The 18,898-nt window shown below is 41.0% G+C and overlaps 1 protein-coding gene across 2 annotated transcripts; it reads right to left on the bottom strand.

Annotated features, from left to right (window-relative positions):
* Positions 1-394: 394 nt before the first annotated feature.
* On the bottom strand, positions 395-11,439 carry POU1F1 (POU class 1 homeobox 1). 2 transcript variants are annotated; one of them, XM_075262595.1, is made up of 6 exons: positions 11,298-11,439; positions 8,745-8,813; positions 6,638-6,868; positions 2,740-2,904; positions 924-984; positions 395-608 (listed from the first exon to the last, which is right to left on the bottom strand). In XM_075262595.1, the coding sequence occupies exons 1-6, from the start codon at positions 11,437-11,439 to the stop codon at positions 395-397; spliced, it is 882 nt and encodes a 293-aa protein (XP_075118696.1). The 2 variants fall into 2 exon arrangements, with proteins under 2 accessions (XP_075118696.1, XP_075118695.1); XM_075262594.1 differs by having other exon boundaries at positions 8,745-8,894.
* Positions 11,440-18,898: the final 7,459 nt, after the last annotated feature.

Raw genomic sequence — 18,898 nt, forward strand, 5'->3', positions numbered from 1 at the left:
TTTGTCAATCAGTGAATATATATAGAGAGAGAGAGAAAAAAAAGAGAGTAAGAGAGTGAGACTACCATTAAAGGGATTCTCCACCTGCACCTGCGGTGTCCCAGTGGGTGGTCAGTGGTGCACCATTGAGGTCATTAGCATATTTTAAAGGGATTTTGCTAAAACTGAGACTAACCAATGTTTCCAGGATAGTAAAGTACCCTACAAGACACTGTATGTAGATGATATGTCATCTGGGATGTGGTAGACTCACTTTAGGATAATAAAAGGCCTTGTAATCCCTATAATGTCCTGCGCCCATTATATGACCAGGTAATTCAGGGTTAATAGATATATGTCCATATGTTATCAATGGTCTATGTAAAGTGCGGTGTGATGCTTGTGTTCTCTGGTGTCATCTACATTCATGGTGGTCCTTAGAGAAGGTGCTAAAAGTATTCTGGTGCAGGCTGGTCTTTACTCTCTTCTCTCTCTGCCGGCGGTTACAGAACCAAACTCGGACGACTTCCTTCTCCAGGTTAAGGCTTTCGGCCATTCTCATGATCTCTTGTGAGGAGGGTTTACTCTGTTCTCCAAAATGGGATTCTAAAGCTTCTTTCGCAGCAATGCTGTTATATGGAAACAGGGAATGAAAAACAAGTATGAGTAAAACATGAGTGTTACCGGTTCACATCTGTGTTTGGTATTCCGTTCGGGGAGTCCACTTGGGGACCCCCAAATGGAATACCAAAGCATTAAAAAGTGATGAGCAATGAAAGCACATGGACCCCATAGACTATAATGGGGTCCGTTTGTTTTCCACATGAGTCATGCAGAGAGAAAAATACTTCAAGCATATCCAGATACTGTCATTTTTAGAAGATATGACACTCAAGACTGTAAGATGCAACAAGACTTAGAAGAATAAAAACTGAGATCATTACCTGATGGTTGTTCGGCGCTTTCTTTTCCGTTCATTGCCTCCAATCTTTTCATTGTACAAGGCTGTGCGGAGGCAAATACAGAATCATCATCACTTCAATGTCCAAGATAATCTAAAGAAAAATGCTTTCTTCTCTACATTTGCAAAGTAACACTGCAGAAAAAACTGTGGCGGAAATATATTGTGGTTTTATCTTCAGCGTTGTTTTTTGCATTTTCACAGTTTTCCTTTGCGGATTCTCTGCCCTTATAATATCTATATGGTACAGACCAGCGTTTCCACAGGTATAATGCTTTTGAAAATGCAGTTTTCATGCTGCAGATTTTATTTGTCTTCAGTGTGTGGATGGGATTAGCCAGACTCCCATTCACTATGTAGGTACTGTAAAACACAATGTTTCTTTTACAGCATTTCCGTTGCGTCAAATATGCTGCATTTTCGCAACGTGGGGCTTCTGCCTCAAAATGCTTTGTAATTGTCATACTTCGTTCACATCTGCGTCGGTAATCTATTTGGAGGAGTCCGCAAGGGGACCCCCCGAACGGACTACCAAACGCATTTTCAAGTGGCGTGCCATGAAAGCACACGAATCCCCATAGACTATAATGGGGTCCATGTGCTTGCCGCGAGATCTTCGCAGGGAATATGAGGACAGGAAAGTGCTTCACAATCACGAATTATGCGGAGATTTATCAGCTACGGACCCCATTATAGTCTATGGGGTCCATGTGCTGTCACTGCACACCGCTTGCAAATGCATTCGGTAGTCCATTCAGCGGGTCCCCATGCAGACTCCCCGAATGGATTACCAAACGTAGATGTGAACCAAGGCTAAAGCATTTTGTACCATTGTATTGTGATACAAGGAAAATATATCTGTTTAACGATTACAGTCTGCAGTCCAGTCATCTGTTTAAAGGGAAACTCATTATTATTATTATTATTATTATTATTATTATGAAATTTTAAATCCCAATATTTAAAAACTATTGAATCCAGATAGTAAAATCTGGTTCTGTATGTCACTTTTGTAGATTTTGAGAAAAACGACTTTGAATTATTTTGCAAATGGGGCGTTGGGGTAGACTTCAGCTCTCTGCAGCACTGTACTCGCCTCTTATACCCCCTACCACCTCCTGCCTGCACTACATTGTGCACTGGGAGTTGATCCTTCAATTGCTATGACATCACCCATCCTACCTAAGCAGCAAGAGCAGTGTACCCAGTGCACTTGGCCCGTTCCAGTGCACCATTTCACAATACTCCAAAGTTGTTTTTCTCCAAATCTACAAAAATGGCATACTTAACAAAGGTTTGATATTTGTGTACTGTAATGTGCTGTGTAATGCAGTTGAATCTGCTTGGAATAGGGGATCGGTTTCCTCCCCCACTTCCAAAACATATTTGTATACCAGGTCAATCTGGAATTTAGCTACAGGAGAAAGGGACTAATGTCGGTGATGAGAATCTCTGTGCAGCATTGCAGAATACGCAGGCACTATAAATAAAATAATTTGTAATTCCATGATGACAATATTCAGTAAACATTATAAATCCAGGAACCCGGTGCACAATTCACACATTTAACTGGGGATTTTTTAATTCATTGCAGGTTGTGTTCTGCTGCCGGGCTTATTTGTCTAGACTCGATGTCATGTCCTGAGAACCTGTCAGGTGCAATAACGCTCTTTATGAACCTGATGTCAGGAGAGATAATAACGGTGACATATATAGCGGTGTCGCGGGTAGATTATCAGACAGACAGTTTATAGTTCATTCTGATTGGGCTATAAAACATTGGCAGCCATTTACTTTACCTCCAACTTGTTCGGCTTCGTCCAGCCACTTGGATAGGATGGATTTTAATTTACAGGCGTTTCTAAAACTCAACTGCAAATTTTCGAAGCGGCAGATGGTTGTTTGGCTGAATTCGGAGCCGTGTACAGCAGCGAGGGCTTCTCCGACATTTGTCTGAGTGTAACCTGCTTGAAAGTAATAAACAGATTTATACCTCAGGAAGAAGAAGGATCAACGCAACTTTTACTCAACTTATGCAACTCAACTGTATCAACGATACCGAAACGCAGCTTTTTTTATTGCAGATTTTGCTGCGGTTTTTTGAGCCAAAGCCAGGAGTGGATTGAGCATGAGGTAGAAGTAAAAGAATTTCCTATATATTTCCCATTTCTTATGTAGCTATTAGAGATGAGCGAACACTGTTCGGATCAGCCGATCCGAACAGCACGCACACATAGAAATGAATGGAAGCACCTGTGACGCTGACTTTGCCGGTGGCCGGCTGGCGTCACAGGTGCTTCCATTCATTTCTATGGGAGTGTGCTGTTTGGATCGGCTGATCCGAACAGTGTTCGCTCATCTCTAATAGCTATCCTTGACTTTGGCTCAAAAAACTGCAACAAAATCTGCAACAATAGAAAGCAGTGTTTCTGCAACGTGGATCATTAGCCTTAAAGATCACAAGGATGAAGCAGTATTTAAAGGGGTTGTGTAATAAATATGGCTGCTATCTTCCAATAACTCCTCATCTGCCCATAGGTTGGGTGCAGAAATAAATTTAGGCTCTGTTCACTTTAAAGGGGACCTTTTACCACCTCTACCAGCTTTAACTCTTTGCATTTTTTAGTATGCACCATTAGGGTGCATTCACACGGAGTAAAATGGAGTGTAATTTGGAGCGTTTACGGAGCGTATACGGAGCGTTTACGGAGTGTTTACGTAAACGCTCCGTAAACGCTCTGTAAACGCTCCAAATTACACTCCATTTTACTCCGTGTGAATGCACCCTTACACTGATAGGGTGCATTCACACTGAGTAAACGCTAGCTTATTTTGTAGAGTAAAATTACACTTGTAAATTTTGCTATCCCATTGACTTCAATGATATTTTTTTACAAGTGTAAAAATACGCCAGTAAAAAATACGCCAGTAAAAAATACGCCTGTAAAAATACGCTTGTAAAATATCATTGAAGTCAATGGGATAGCAAAATTTACAAGTGTAATTTTACTCTACAAAATAAGCTAGCGTTTACTCAGTGTGAATGCACCCATACTGATACACTGTGCGGAAACTGAGCTTTTTTTGTTGTAGATTTTGCTGCGTTTTTTGAGTCAAAGCCAAGAATGGCCACAAAAGGAAAAAGGAAATATACAGGAAGTTCTTATACTTCTACCTTCTGCTCAATCCACTTTTGGCTTTGGCTCAAAAAAAGCATCAAAATCTGCAGTAAAAACACTTCATTTCCACAACGTGGGGCCTTGGCCTAAATTTGGAATCGCTGCAATCGTACCAACCCGTAGAATACAGGTGACATGTCCTTTTGGCTGCACAGTGAACGCTGTAAAAACAAGGTGTATAAGAAATTGCACAAATGCAATTTTTCCCCAATTCCACCCCATTCTGAATCTTTTCCAGCTTCCCAGCACAGAATATTAAATGTTAGCAATACAAAGTACGATTTGTCCCAGGACCATCATTAACCCCTCATATGGCTCTGTGAATGGGGAATAAAAAGGTTATGGGGTTTGGAAGGCGGGGAGTCAAAATCGATTAATGAAAAATACCTGCATTGGGAGGGGGTAATGTCCCTATTTGCCCTGCAGTTGCATATGGTCTAGTGTTTACAGCTATTAGCTGTTAGAGGCTCATTGTAGTGATGTACAATAGGAGTATTGCTGTGAAGTGTAGACTATGTATGTCAATATGATCCGCTACAAAAGCCAATGAATCCCCTTATTAAATCAATGGGTCCTTTGTGCATCACTAGTATCCCTCATGCAGCAGATAAAACAACGCATTATGGTTTTTGTTATTATCTATGACGAACCACTATCAGTACACAGGATAGGCTGCCTCTGTGGAAGGGGAGGGACCTGGAGCACGGTAAAAGCGTGCTTCTCAGCCGGGCAATTCACCGCTGGTGAGAGTAGCGGCGGTCCTGCTGGCGGTCAGATTACCAACCGCCCTCACTTTTTCAACAATGATAGCAGTCTCTACTGCTTAAAGTTGGTGTTTTTTTATTGACCCCTGATGAGTCTAAGCGAAACGCGTTGGGTCATAATAGATATATCAGTTAGATCTGTGTAGGCTGTAGGAAGTTGAGACTAAGACTCTTTACAGCAATTGACTCTTTCCCCCCCTGGTTGGCGCGGTATTTTTGCCGGCACTCCAGAAGGCTGGGGAATGCTTTGCTGAGCGGTGTATGAGTCATTAAGAGAGTGGGTATTAACAGCCACACAGGTCAAAGGGAAGTAGGTAGTGGCGTTTTTGACATTATGTACGGTCTCTACCCTTTCCCTGGTTGAGTCTAGTACTCTTTTTCATGGATGTGAGTTAAAGTTGGGCTAAAGTTTTTATCAGCATAGTTCAATAAAAGTTATATTTTATTTTTTTATCCTATTTTGAGGTCTGATCAATCTCTTCAGTGAATCTACTCGCCCCATGACATGCCCCCTTTTTGTAACATGGACTTTAATTTGGCTGGCCACACCCCTGGGAGTATTTTGCCTATCCCATATTTGCCTGCTCCTCCACGACTCCTGGGAGGTTGCACTATTTTTTGGGGGAAACTCCTGGATACTGTGGGACAGTTGGCAAGTATGCACTTAATGGCATTTTTCATACTGAATAGGTCCTCAGTAGGGTTGAGCCGATCTTGACTTTTCAGGATCGATTTTAAAATCCGATTTCCGATCATTTTTCATTCGAACCCAATCTCGATCCCAATTCCGATCCCAATGCAAGTCAATGGGATTTTTTTATTAATCGGAGATTGGATTTTAAAAGCAATCCTATTCACTATACAGCATGGAATCTAAGAATTGTTAGAATCCACGCTGTGTAGTGAATCACTAAAGTAGCCAGAGGATTTTTTTTTAATCCTCTGGCTACTTAGTCCCTCTTGGTGTCCACTTACCTCCAGAGATGGCTGGTCCTATGCCCCGTGCCTTCATTCTTTGCCTCGCTGCTGCTCCACGCTGCTTTTCTTCCTTCGCTGCCCCCTCCCTGCCAGGTTAGGAGAGTGTGGGCGGGTTAGGAGAAAGCGGGCGGGTGCTGGGAGGGGAGACGTCACGTCTCCCCGCCCTGTACCCGTCCACACTCTCCTAAGCCACAAGCCCCGCCTACCTAGCGCTTTAAACACTAACCTGGGAGGCGGCAGCAGCGAGGCAAGAAGAAGGAGGGCACCGGAGCAGCCATCTCTAGAGGTAAGTAGCTGCTAGAGATTTAGTTTAGCCTTCCATTCGAATGAATGGAGTCAGCCGGCGCGCAGGGGGTTAAGGCTGTGTGTCGGCTGCTTCCATTCATTCCTATGGAACTGCAGCGGAGCCTTCACACTGAGTATACAGCGTATACTCAGTGTGAAGGCTAAGCAATGCATTGTGGGAAAAATCACCGATCTAGATCCCACATAAAAAGATCTTGTTCGGAATTCCGATGGCGATTGGGAAATTTTCTCGATCGCCGATCGGAATCTGATCTATTTCGAACACGATCGCTCAACTTTAGTCCTCAGTATCTGATATGTGGAGGTCTGACACCCGGACCCCACACAGATCCACTGCTCTGGCTGTGTCGAGGTATTAGAAGCTATAGGAGAAGACAGGGAGCAGATATAAGATATCAGAAAGTCAAGTTAACCTTTGCTACATTTGTAAGACATCATCATGCGGTATATTGCCATTTGGAGAGCCATACCCAGCTTAATCCTTCTCACTTTGAATTCATTAGCAAACTTCTCCAATTCTCTGATTTCCGGGGAATCAATATCAATGGGCTCCTCAATGACTTTGCTCTTTCTCCTGAATTCTTGCTTAAAGTCTGTTGTGGTAACATCTTCCAGGAGCGTTTGGTGCACTGGGGCAAAACCATGGCCCAGTGTGCAGGAGCTAGCGCTCATTAAACAAGGAGGTAAGCTGCCGGTATGGACTCCTGCCAAGAAACATCATGTAAATGTACGGTACATAAAACATAATGATATTCAATGTATTTTCCATTCTCCCTTTATCTACCATATACGAAAAAAGTTTATTACAAGGGGTCTTCAAAAAGTTTCAGAACTTTTTTTGTTTTTTTAATATATTTCAATAACGAATCCCATTACTTCTCTGCCAAGGTCAGCCATGTTACCACTCTGACAAGATCCTCTCAGACATGACCAATGACGTCTCCTCTCACTGTCACAGCTTCGGAACAACGGAAATGAAAAAAGTGCGGACACTTTTTGAAGACCCCTCATATATATGTAGTATAGGAGACAGCAGCAGCACATTGGGGGGAATGTATTAAGTGTAGAAATTCCTTCATCAGTCTTAATACACAGTCCAGTCATATTAATGTGACCACCGCCTACTTTTGTCATCAACGTTAAATAACCAGTTGCAAAAGGCACGTGTCATCAGCCATCTGGGTGCACTCATCATTGTGGAAGGCACGATGGATCAACACAAGTATGCATTTATCCTTGTGGACCATGTTCACCCCTACATGTGAAATGTTTTTCCTCAGGATGATGGCATCTACCAGCAGGACAATGCCACGTGTCATAAAGCTCGCAGTGTACGTGCGTGGTTCGAGGAGCACCAGGATGAGTTTACCGTAGGCCAGCAAATTCCCCGGATGAGAAACCAATTGAGAATCTGTGGAAACACCTCAATCGGGTTGTTCACGCCATGGATGCTTAACTTCGTAACCTAGTGCAGCTGGCCACAATACTGGAGTCGGCATGGCTCAACATCCCAGTGATCATCATCACAACATCCCCTCTCTTCCTGCATATCTCGCAGCGGTCCGCTCTGCCAAAGGGGGTTAATCTGGTTGTTTTTTTAAATGTAGATTATGAGCCCCACATAGAGCTCACAATGTACATTTTTTTTTCCCTATCAGTATGTCTTTGGAATATGGGATGGAAATCCATGCAAACCCGGGGAGAACATACAAACTCCTTGCAGATGGTTTTATGCCCTTGGCGGGATTTGAACACCAGGACTCCAGCGCTGCAAGGCTGCAGTGCTAACCACTGAGCCACCATGTGGCCCTGTTATTCTGGATTTTGACAAGTGCTCACATTAATGTGACTGGACTGTGCATCTCTTTATAAATAAGGGACACTTGCGTACACTAGAATGTAAATCTAGCATATGTCAGATCAAGGCGCCTCCACTCCGACCTATCCCACTCTCCGCCCCACATTGCCTGCATTTGCAGAGTATGGTGTGCAAGGTGCAGAATGGGGGATGTGGTGCATCTTTGCCACACCAAAGGGTCAAAGCAGCTTTTCTTCTATTCATATGATAGGACTCTCAGCCTTAAAAAAAGAACATGTAAGGCTACAATATACAGCACTGGGGTCTTTCCTAAAACTCACCTTGTAACGTACTTACTCCATTCACAACATTAGAAAGGGGCATACTGCAGGTTTGTAAAATCCGTGTCTGGGAAATACTCGCCGATAGCATTTCTGGTGCGGTGGGTTTTATTCCTGGGCAGAGAAATTGTAGAAGAGCTGAAAGTGCTGACAATATACCAATCCTATGTGACAGAAGGGGCTGAGCAGATTGATATATAGATTGAGGAAGCAAACTATTACTAGAACATGTTAGAAAGGCACTCCAATGTAATGTATGCTTTATAACCTCCTCCTGTGTCTAATGTATCCAAGGACATGAATATGTGATTTAGGTTCCATCGCCCATTAGTCAGGACATCTGATCTGAAGCTTAGGGTGATTCTTATGGGATATTGAGAAGGACGAGAACCAAACATCTCAATGCTCTAAAGAAGATTTACAGCTGGAAGATCTTACCTGTCATCACTCCATAGGTAGATTGCTGGTTTCCATAGTGGCATGATGGGTTTGGGTAGTGAAGCCCTGCTGGTATAGGTTCCACGTCAGGCACAGAGAAGTGTATGAGAGATAATTTAGGAATTTGGACCAAAGACAAAACAGACGGGACTGGTAAGAAAATGCATAAGTATTCAAGAATATTCATTCTATTCAATCCACATGAATACATTATCCTGTATGTGGAAAAGACAATGCCGATAAACTACTCTCTCTAGAAGCTTACAACTAGGGAAATGCAAAAAATGATTTCAATGGTTAATCTATTAAAATGAATCTTCCTGATCCTCATTACATTATGGCACCCTGGGGGTCACTGCCACTTCCATAGTTTGCGTCCAGTTAAAAGAACAAAACAGTTTTGCCGCAGACAGGCAGAAGACACACAGCGTCGGTCACTTTGCAAACCCATTCAAGTGATTGGGTTTGAAAACTGACTGCCGGGTTTCTGTCCCCTGTCCAGTTTCTCAGAGCAGAAGACGGAAACCTGCCAGATTGCCTAAAGCAGAGACCGGGCGCAGATGTGAACCCGCCCGCAAGTTGTATTTTTCACTGGTACCAGTTTTTGGCATGTATGACTATCTAGTCAGTTTATTGCTGTATTTGGGGGGAGGCAAGCTGACCAAAATACATTAACATGCACATCTTTTTTACGACGTTAATCGTACGGGATAAATAGTGCTGTTTTTGGATAGTGTAGACATAGATTCGCAAACAGGGATACCTAACATAATTATTCACTTAATGTTGTTTAATTGATGCATTTTTTAATTTAAAAAAAATGTAATTTTAATTGTTAAACTTTTTTTTTTTTTTTTTAACCTTTTTACTGTCTCACAAGGGGAATTGAATCAGGGATCTCTTTATCGCCATTGCAAATAGTTATCCCTATGTGTAGGAGAATTAGGCCATTTCTCGGCTTCCTGGCAAACCCTTCAGACCCCACAATCTCATTGCAGGGGATCCAAGGGGTGGAACGGAAGAGCAGTCTTGCCCCTAAGTATCCAGATGCTGTGATCACTATTGATCATGGCATTGAGGGGTTAAGTCACCAAAGTTTAGACTCAAAATTAATGTTGTTTATAGTTAGCGCTCAGTGCCTGTCACATTACTTTCAAGTCTTGACATTATAGTTTGGAGCGGAGGAGGAAGGGGTTTAGTACAAGGGGAATTATCATCTTAGAAACTGAAGAGATAGTCACAGGATAGGCATAAAGGTCTGTTAACTTCTGGGGGTTCTCTAAAGGAGGGCGACATGTGCGGACTCTGCTATTACAGTATGGGGTTATAAAATCAGCTGAGCATGCTCACAAGATGGGCATAGTCCTTTAAGTAGTATATCTAGTGCATGTTGTAAGTGAATGGCATATTAGTATGGATATACTGTTATTGAAATACTGTATGATGTATAGTTCCTTGGAAAATCATGACACTGTATACATAAATAATTGTTTCAAGTAGTAAAATATTAATATTTATTAAAAGTCATAAATAATAATAATAATAATAATTATTCAATAATTTATAATTACTACATAATAATGAATAAAACATTGTTAAAGTTGTAGTATGACATTATTAGCAACCGAAGGTTTTCAAAAATATTCAGTAAAATATTAATGTTTATTAAGTCATAAATATTAATAATAATAATAATATAATTATTCAATTATTTAAAATTACTACATAATAATAAATAGAACATGTCGCTAAAGTTGTAGTATGACACATTATTAGCAATCTAAGGTTTTCAAAAATATTTGATAAAATATTAATGGTTATTAAAAGTCATAAATAATAATAATAATAATAATAATAATAATAATATTATTATTCAATTATTTATAATTACTACATAATAATAAATAGAACATGTCGTTAAAGTTGTAATATGACACATTATTAGCAATCTAAGGTTTTCAAAAATATTTAGTAAACTATTAATGCTTATTAAAATAATAATGATAATAATAATTCACTATATAATTCACTTATAGTTGCCGCATAATAATAAAAAAAGGAATAAAAATCACTGCAAATATCTGACATTTATCACTAGTTGCACTAGATAAAATATGAGTATCCGTATATCCACAAATGCATTGCTTATGTAAACTCTAACTTACATTTTTAGCATTTTGCCTATCTTAAGGCATTTCTAAAAAATTTTAGCAATTTCAATGATAACATTCCTCGAAAGCAGACGATATTTATGTCTATATTGTCTCTACATAATATTGCCATTTGATCCTGCACATGGTCATATTACATTTGCATCATTTTGGACCCATCTAGATTTTTATACAACACAATTTCCATGTTTTAAGATATCCTATTTACGGTACAACTCAAGCAGAACATAAGTATGATGGGTCAGGTAGAGAACTATCATCTTCTATCTAAGATAACCTGTGACTTAGAGACATATTGAGCACAGACACTGATCTTTAAGTTTAGTAATAAAATAAAAAAATAAAAAAAATTAAAAAAAAAAAAACATCAATTGGGAAATACCTGTAGAGACCACGTTAGTTGTGTGATTGGTGACAGGCAGATACTCTGCAGTGCCGTGATGCATCCTAAGGGGGAAAGTGGCTGAAGAATCTGAATTTATAGGTACAAATGTATCAGCTGTCACAAAAGCCTGGAAACTCATCCCCCCAGACAATAGGAATCAATGAGAGAGGAATTGTAAAAGTTTTCTCCAAGTCTTTTGTGAATCTAAAATGAATCTTTTAAGAAAAGTTTTCCTTGCATGTATGCATTAAGGGGCTGCCTGGCGAGTGCTTGGCGTGTGCAGGTATTTATACTCTTAGGAAATCCCTGTATCCATGTTAATGATTTCTTCCCAGGAGATTGCTACATAAAGGCATGGACTGTCCTTCCCACCTAATATAACAACACCCGGCCAATTGGTCTGACTAAACAGAAACCTGAGCTGCTCTATTCATTTAAAGGACCGGCTCTCTGCGAGCAATGGACAATATAGGTGTAAGGGGAGCAGGGCCGACATCGCGCTCCAAGGGCTTAACATGGCAAATTGGACAAGATTATTATTTTATCATTAGTTTATTCCATTATAGAGTGCTAGATAGAGATTGTATCTGTTTCTGTAAGTTGTATATAAAAAAAAATAAAATAATAACATATTAATGATAACAGAAAATAATTATTAATAATAATAATAATAATAATAAAATATGGTAATAAAAAATATTGTATGGAATCTGATCTTATTAAAGGGGCTCTATCGGCAAAATTATGCTGTATGAGCCCCACATATGTGTGACTAGCCTTTAAAAAGGCTATTCAGGCACCGCTAATGTTATTTTAACCCCCACCCCATTTTAAAATAAAACCATAAAAACAGGACTGCCCAGCGTGCACGGGTAAGTATCATTTGAATATTGGTTTTTAGGGTATTATTTTAAAATGGGGGGGGGGGGGTACGATAACATTAGCGGTGCCTGAATCCCTTTTAAAGGCTATTCAGGCATATCTGGCGCTCATACAGCATAATTTTGCTGATAGAGCCCCTTTAAAATAATGTTACAAAATAATTTATATTTAGTGACATATATTTATATTTAGGGATGTATACAGTGAAATATAACAATGATTGACATCCTGGCCCCTACAACTGGGAGCAACCAGTGGGGCCCCATAATAAAGATTGTTAGACAATAGCAATATGTAAATGAGTTTCAAGTGCAATGGGGGCGGGCCCTAGTCTCCAAGGGTTCTATTTTCAGGTTGGAATCTCCGCCCAATACACTTGGTTGACAGACTTTTCCTATCCTACATCTATGTCACAGCGTGTTGATTTGCCGCAATGTCCGGGCAGGAGCCTTTAGGTGCATTTACATGGAGTAAAATGGTGCTGAATTTGGTGTGGAATCTGCATCAGAATCAGCGCTGAAAAAAAAAGCCTCCCATTGACTTCAATGGGTTCTTTTTTTTTGGAGTCTTTAATACACACCCATTGCACATGAAGGTCATTTGCATGTTTCTAAAAATGGCATTATCAAGGAAATGCTCCATGTATTGGGCTATGTGGAGGTATGACGGTGCTCAGGGTAATGTCCCCTACAATGTGATGTGACTAAGTTGCAATTGTCTTTGAGCCAAAGCCAAGAATGGCTACAAAACAGAATAGGAAATCTATAGGAAGTTCTTCTCCTTCTACCTTCTGTTCAATCCACCCCTGGGTTTGACTAAAAAAAAGCAGCAATATATGGAACAATAAAACTGCATTTCTACAATATGGGGCCAGTTGCACATGACCGTGCGCTTCCAGCCGGCCTTGAATTAAAGGCACAGTCAGCGCACAGGGGACATGCGGATATCACCTGTCACCACGGCTCCTTTCATGAATAGGAATTACGGAAGCAAGGACAAGACATATTCTAAATAGGACAGGAATAGGACCTGTTCTATATTTTGCAACCCGGACTGTCAGCCCACGCACGTGACCATGTAATTCACAGTCATATGTACAGGGTCCATATAAATGCATGGGTCGGTGTGTTATCTGTGTAATACATGGATAGCACACTGAGCATGGTCACGGTCATTTGCAAGAGCCCTAACGCTGGAGTCCCAAAATCCACAGCGAAAAAGCAGTGTTTTCAAAAATGGCCGCTTTTTTTCAATCACAGTATGTCAATTATAACACTAGCGTTTTCTGTATAGGTATAATAGCGGAAGAAAGTCCGCAAAGGAAAACTCCACAAATATGCAATGAAAAATGCTGCAAAAAACGCAATGTGTTTCCACTATGGGTTTTTTCGACAGCATTCTTTTGCAGCATTTTGCTAAATGAGGCCTTAGACTAAAGGGGCTTTCCCATGGACATAACCTTATTTAAATTTGTTGACGATGAAAAGTTAAACATGTTTGTGTACATAAGTAATTACATGCCTGATAACCAGCCATGATGTCCTTATTGTGGTCGGGTTATCTTCTCATACATGTAGTGTCCTCCTGATAACCAGCCATGATGTCCTTATTGTGGTCGGGTTATCTTCTCATACATGTAGTGTCCTCCTGATAACCAGCCATGATGTCCTTATTGTGGTCGGGTTATCTTCTCATACATGTAGTGTCCTCCTGATTATCAGCCATGATGTCCTTATTGTGTCTAGGTTATCTTCTCATACATGTAGTGTCCTCCTGATAACCAGCCATGATGTCCTTATTGTGGTCGGGTTATCTTCTCATACATGTAGTGTCCTCCTGATAACCAGCCATGATGTCCTTATTGTGGTCAGGTTATCTTCTCATACATGTAGTGTCCTCCTGATAACCAGCCATGATGTCCTTATTGTGGTCGGGTTATCTTCTCATACATGTAGTGTCCTCCTGATAACCAGCCATGATTTCCTTATTATGTCCGGGCTATCTTCTCATACGTGCAGTGCCTCTGCCTGATAACCTGTCCACAATAAGGACATCATGGCTGAGGTTCTGACAAGTCCTGATCTTGGAATTTTCCTGCAGACGTGGTTGTGTCCATTGGCAACCAATCAAGACAATAAATGTCACTACTAAGATGGTTAAAGAAAATCTATAAATTGAAATAAGCCATGTAATACCTATTAATGTAGTGATCTTGATGAATAAATAGATGATATTACTAGGACTGGTGTTCCTACACTGCTCTTAGTCCATAGTGCACTGGAGTAAAATGGAACAATCACAGACAAACCGCTCGGTAAATTTGTAAACCAAATCTACAGCAGCTATGAGAGGTGAGATGAAGATCTGCTCTATAAAGTTATCATGCAAAGCCCTGCAAAGTAAGGTGGGAAATGGTCCAAATATGTAAATTGTGGCACAAAAGAGACTTGCAACTTTTGCTCACCAATTTCTTAAATTCTTTAATTTTTCTCATTTTTGTTTAAAGATTTTGACACTAGAACCAGCCTATTGACTCAGCCCCACATATAGAAGGGTTAGGGTCTCTATTGCCAAGATATTACCTTTTTTTGTCAATATGTAAATTAACTTTTTGGTGCAATGGCAACACCCTTATTGATTCTAAGAGCTCATTTACATATTGACATAAACAGCGATATCTCGACAACAGAGGAAGGGGATTCAGGTGACTCTAACCTATCTATCTGTAGGGCTGGCTTTATATCATGCGTACTGCCTACAGACTCCCTTACCCCTCGTTCACATTTGCATTTGGTAATCTGTTCGGGGAGTCTGCATGGGGCCCCCCGAATGGAATACCAAATGCACCGGCAAGGGGTGTGCTGTGAAAGCACATAGATACCATAGATTATAATGGGGTCCGTGTGCTTGCCGCACGCTGCCCACATGAATCATGTGGACAGGAAAGTAGATTGTGAACTACTTTCCTATCCGCATGATCCCTGTAGAGATCTGGTGGCAAGCACACGGACCCCATTATAGTCTATGGGGTCCGTGTGCTGGCAGTTGCGTTCAGTATTCTGTTGTGGGGGGGTCCTCATGCAGACTCCCCCAGATGGAATATCAATGCAGATGTGAACAAGGCATTAAACACTCAACTTACTAAAGAACAGAATTTTATAGGTAAACCATCCCTTTAAGGAATTGTTACATATGGTGACGCTGCAGGTATAGCAGTTATTAAATGAACAGTAGTTATTTTACGACACGCCATAATGTGAAAAGGATGCAACAAATGTTAGTTTAGTACATATATATATATATATATATATATATATATATATATATATATATATTTATTTATTTAATGAAGGCTCAATTGTCACCTACCAACCCTATGTAATAACCTGTACATTCCCATATGTATAAAAGTGACCCGCAGCAGCTTGTGTACTCAATTTACATAGCAATACTACATTCATTAAGGTCTACGACAATAGCAATAACACAATCCATCTTGTCTCGATACAGCCAATTCTTATTACCGCTGGCAATGTAAAAATGGATTTGGTCCCATAAATAAGGTTAGGAAGGCTGATTAAACTGAAGTGTGGTCCAGACTGAAATAAGAGGGGTCTGGTCAGTGCAATACAGATAAGCAGCTACACAGAGCCAATTAGGGGTCTGAAAAGAAGACACTTTCCCATGCGGCTACACAATGTGCCAGGTTTTAGAGAACATATAGATGGCTTATTAGGTCTTGCTGCTGATGTCTGCTTCGCTGACTTTTCAATGCAACCAAGCATAATTACATTACAGGTGACAATAGCCTAAAGCCAGATTTTGAGAAAACCAACATATTAAGGTAAAGCACAAATACAGTTAGATTTGGTTTACAGAACCACCTGCCCATGTTCAGCCTCCGCTGTCTGCACAGCTAGACGGAAGATACATATATATATATATATATATATATATATATATATATATATCATGTTATTGTTACTTCCCAACAGGATGCCACTCGACCGCTAAAAGAATAGTCATGCAAAGAGCATAATCACTCTTTGTATATCTATATGTATATAGATATATAGTATATTGTCACACCTCCCAACTTTTGAACAACAGAAAGAGGGACAAAATGTGCGGCACATTTAGCCCCGCCCACTTTTATGTTGACTCTGCCCATTCTCTTTCATTTTTCATGTCCCCCGACACAGTATAATCCTCCTACAGTCACCCGCACATTATATGTCTCCACATTACAGTATAATGTTCACTTCCAACTTCCCCACAGTATTAAGTCCTTCTCCTGGTGCCCCAGTTTAAACATGAAACTGAATCAGCTGGAGGGGGACATTAGCAATGGAGGTAGTTGGAGGGGGCAATAAATAAATGGCAGATGAAGTGGGACATTAAGCGGTGGGCAACTAGAAGCAGACATTAAACCGTAGGGGTAGCTGGAAGGTGGGGGCAACTAGAGGCAGACAGGTCCCCTCCAGCTACTCCCACGGTTTAATGCCCTCTCCAGTTGTCCCCCCGTTTAAGTGCCCCCTTTATCTGCTCCATTTCATGTCCCTTCTCCATCTATGTCCCCAGTATAATGACATACACACACACACAGACTCTCTCTCTCTCTCTCTCTCTCCATCCTGCATCTCAGATCCCCCCTTCCCCCTCCCTTCTCAGTACCTTACACGGATCTCTTCTCTCTTCACTGCACGGGACACTGACACGCCCACCTAGTCACATGACCATGTAATGTCACACAAGGTCCTTGAACCATAGTAAAGCATTCCTCCGATCACCGCAGCCTCTTATCTGTTATAAGAGCAGGCCATGATCGGAGGAATGATTGAACAGTAAATAATTAAAGGGACATAGTGGGACATGTACGGAGCTGCGCGGGACAGCAGGACTGGGGTAGGAAAGCATGAGTGTCCCACAGAAATTGGGACGGATGGGCGGTATGTATTGTGCGTACAGAGTGCAGGAGAGGTAGATAATTGTTTAGTCACTAAGGGTTCACTAATCAGGGGCCACAAGTATCCATGAGTGCCCCATGTGTATGGATCAGTAGTGTGCAGGCTTGGACACTATTCATGTCACTACTTCATGGGATGTCAGCCAAACATGGGGCACTTACAGAAAAGGAAGTGCATAAGCGATATGTCCGTAGTGCCTATATTCATTATTTGCACTACAGACACTTATTTTTTATGCATTAACCTTTCTGTAAGTGCTCCAGAGTGCCCCTATGTGTGGCCGCCACCCCATGACGTAGTGACATGAATAGTAACCAAGCATGTGCACTTTAAAGCATACTTCCAGATATAAATAACTTTTCATAAATGAATAGTACTGGCAAACATTGTCACATATCTTATTAAAGAAATATGTTTACATTAGGGTTGAGCGTTCGGGATCGGAAAAGATCAGATCCCGAGCAGCGATTGAGTAAATTTCACGATCGCAATCGGGTTCCGATCCCGCCTAAAAAAGATCGGGAACAGAATTCCGATCCTGATCGCTCTACTTACTTGCACAGAACCGCTGCCACTCCCCGTTGTTCTCAGTCCTCTCCTCTCTCCCCAGTATCCGCCCACACTCTCTGTGGCTTAGGAGAGTGTGGGCGGGTACTGGGAGGGGAGATGTGAGTGATGCACTCACGTCTCCACACCCAGTACCCGCCCACACTCTCCTAAGCCACAAGAAGCCCTGCCTACTCCTAGCGAGAGAAGAGGACCGAGAACAACGGGGGGTGGCAGCGGTTCTGTGCAGGTTACTGGCCAGCAGGGGGAACTAAGTAGCCGGTGGATTTTTTCAGCACTACACAGTGTGGAGTCCAAAAATCGAAGCATTCAATTTTTGGATTCCATGCTGTGTAGTGAATAGGATTGTTTTTAAAATCCGATTTTCAATCATTAAAAAATCCCATTGACATGCATTAGGCTCGGAATTGGGATTGGGTTTGGATGGAAAATGATCGGAAATCGGATTTTAAAAATGATCCTGGAATTTCAAGATCAGCTCAACCCTAGTTTACATTCATCCGACTGCAGGCATCTTCCAAGCATAAACAATAGACACAAAGAAAATAGTCCGTAGGTTTTTTTCCATTCCAAATAGTTAGCTATTCATAGTGCAAAGGTACTTGAGTTGAGGACTCTCGAAGATACAGACAAAAAGAGTAAGATGGTAAAGCTAAGGTCACTTGGTTTCTCCTCCACTTTTCAGGCAGTTACTTTCTCCATATTAGTCTATAAAGACAGTAGGGGGATAGAAAAGACACTCAAACAATTACACTCTGATATTTTTTTTTTTTTTTTTTTTTACTACTACTAGGTTGCAGATCAGAGGCTACTAGTACACAGAATGAGGCAATAAATCAATTAACCAGCTGGCAGGAGATTCCCTCCGTGCTCCATAAAGTTGTAATGTGTGTTGTAATAAGTTGTTGATGTGTAAGGCTGAATAGAGCAAAGATATGGAGCAGGAGAACAGCTTAATACATGCTGAAGAAAATAGATCTTCTTAATAAGATGTAATACAAAGTTTCTTATTTTCTCCTGAAAAATAGTTTATAACTGGAGGTACGCTTAAATTGAAATGACTGTTCACACCCCCAATGGCAGACTTAATACTGCCAAAAATATGCAGTGTGTTGGAATTTTTGGCGATTGGAAGAACAAAGACAAACATGTTTGCCATGATAGGGTGAAATTGGCTAATGA

Source organism: Leptodactylus fuscus, chromosome 2 (genome assembly GCF_031893055.1).
Source record: "Leptodactylus fuscus isolate aLepFus1 chromosome 2, aLepFus1.hap2, whole genome shotgun sequence".
NCBI lineage: Eukaryota > Metazoa > Chordata > Amphibia > Anura > Leptodactylidae > Leptodactylus > Leptodactylus fuscus.

Coding starts and splice junctions, on each gene's coding strand:
- POU1F1 (XM_075262594.1), bottom strand. CDS start 11,439: ATGAGTTTCCAGGCTTTTGTGACAGCTGATACATTTGTACCTATAAAT. Junction 6,869..8,744: donor TACCTATGGAGTGATGACAG/GTAAGATCTTCC, acceptor TCTTGGCAGGAG/TCCATACCGGCAGCTTACCT. Junction 609..923: donor AAGCGCCGAACAACCATCAG/GTAATGATCTCA, acceptor TCCATATAACAG/CATTGCTGCGAAAGAAGCTT.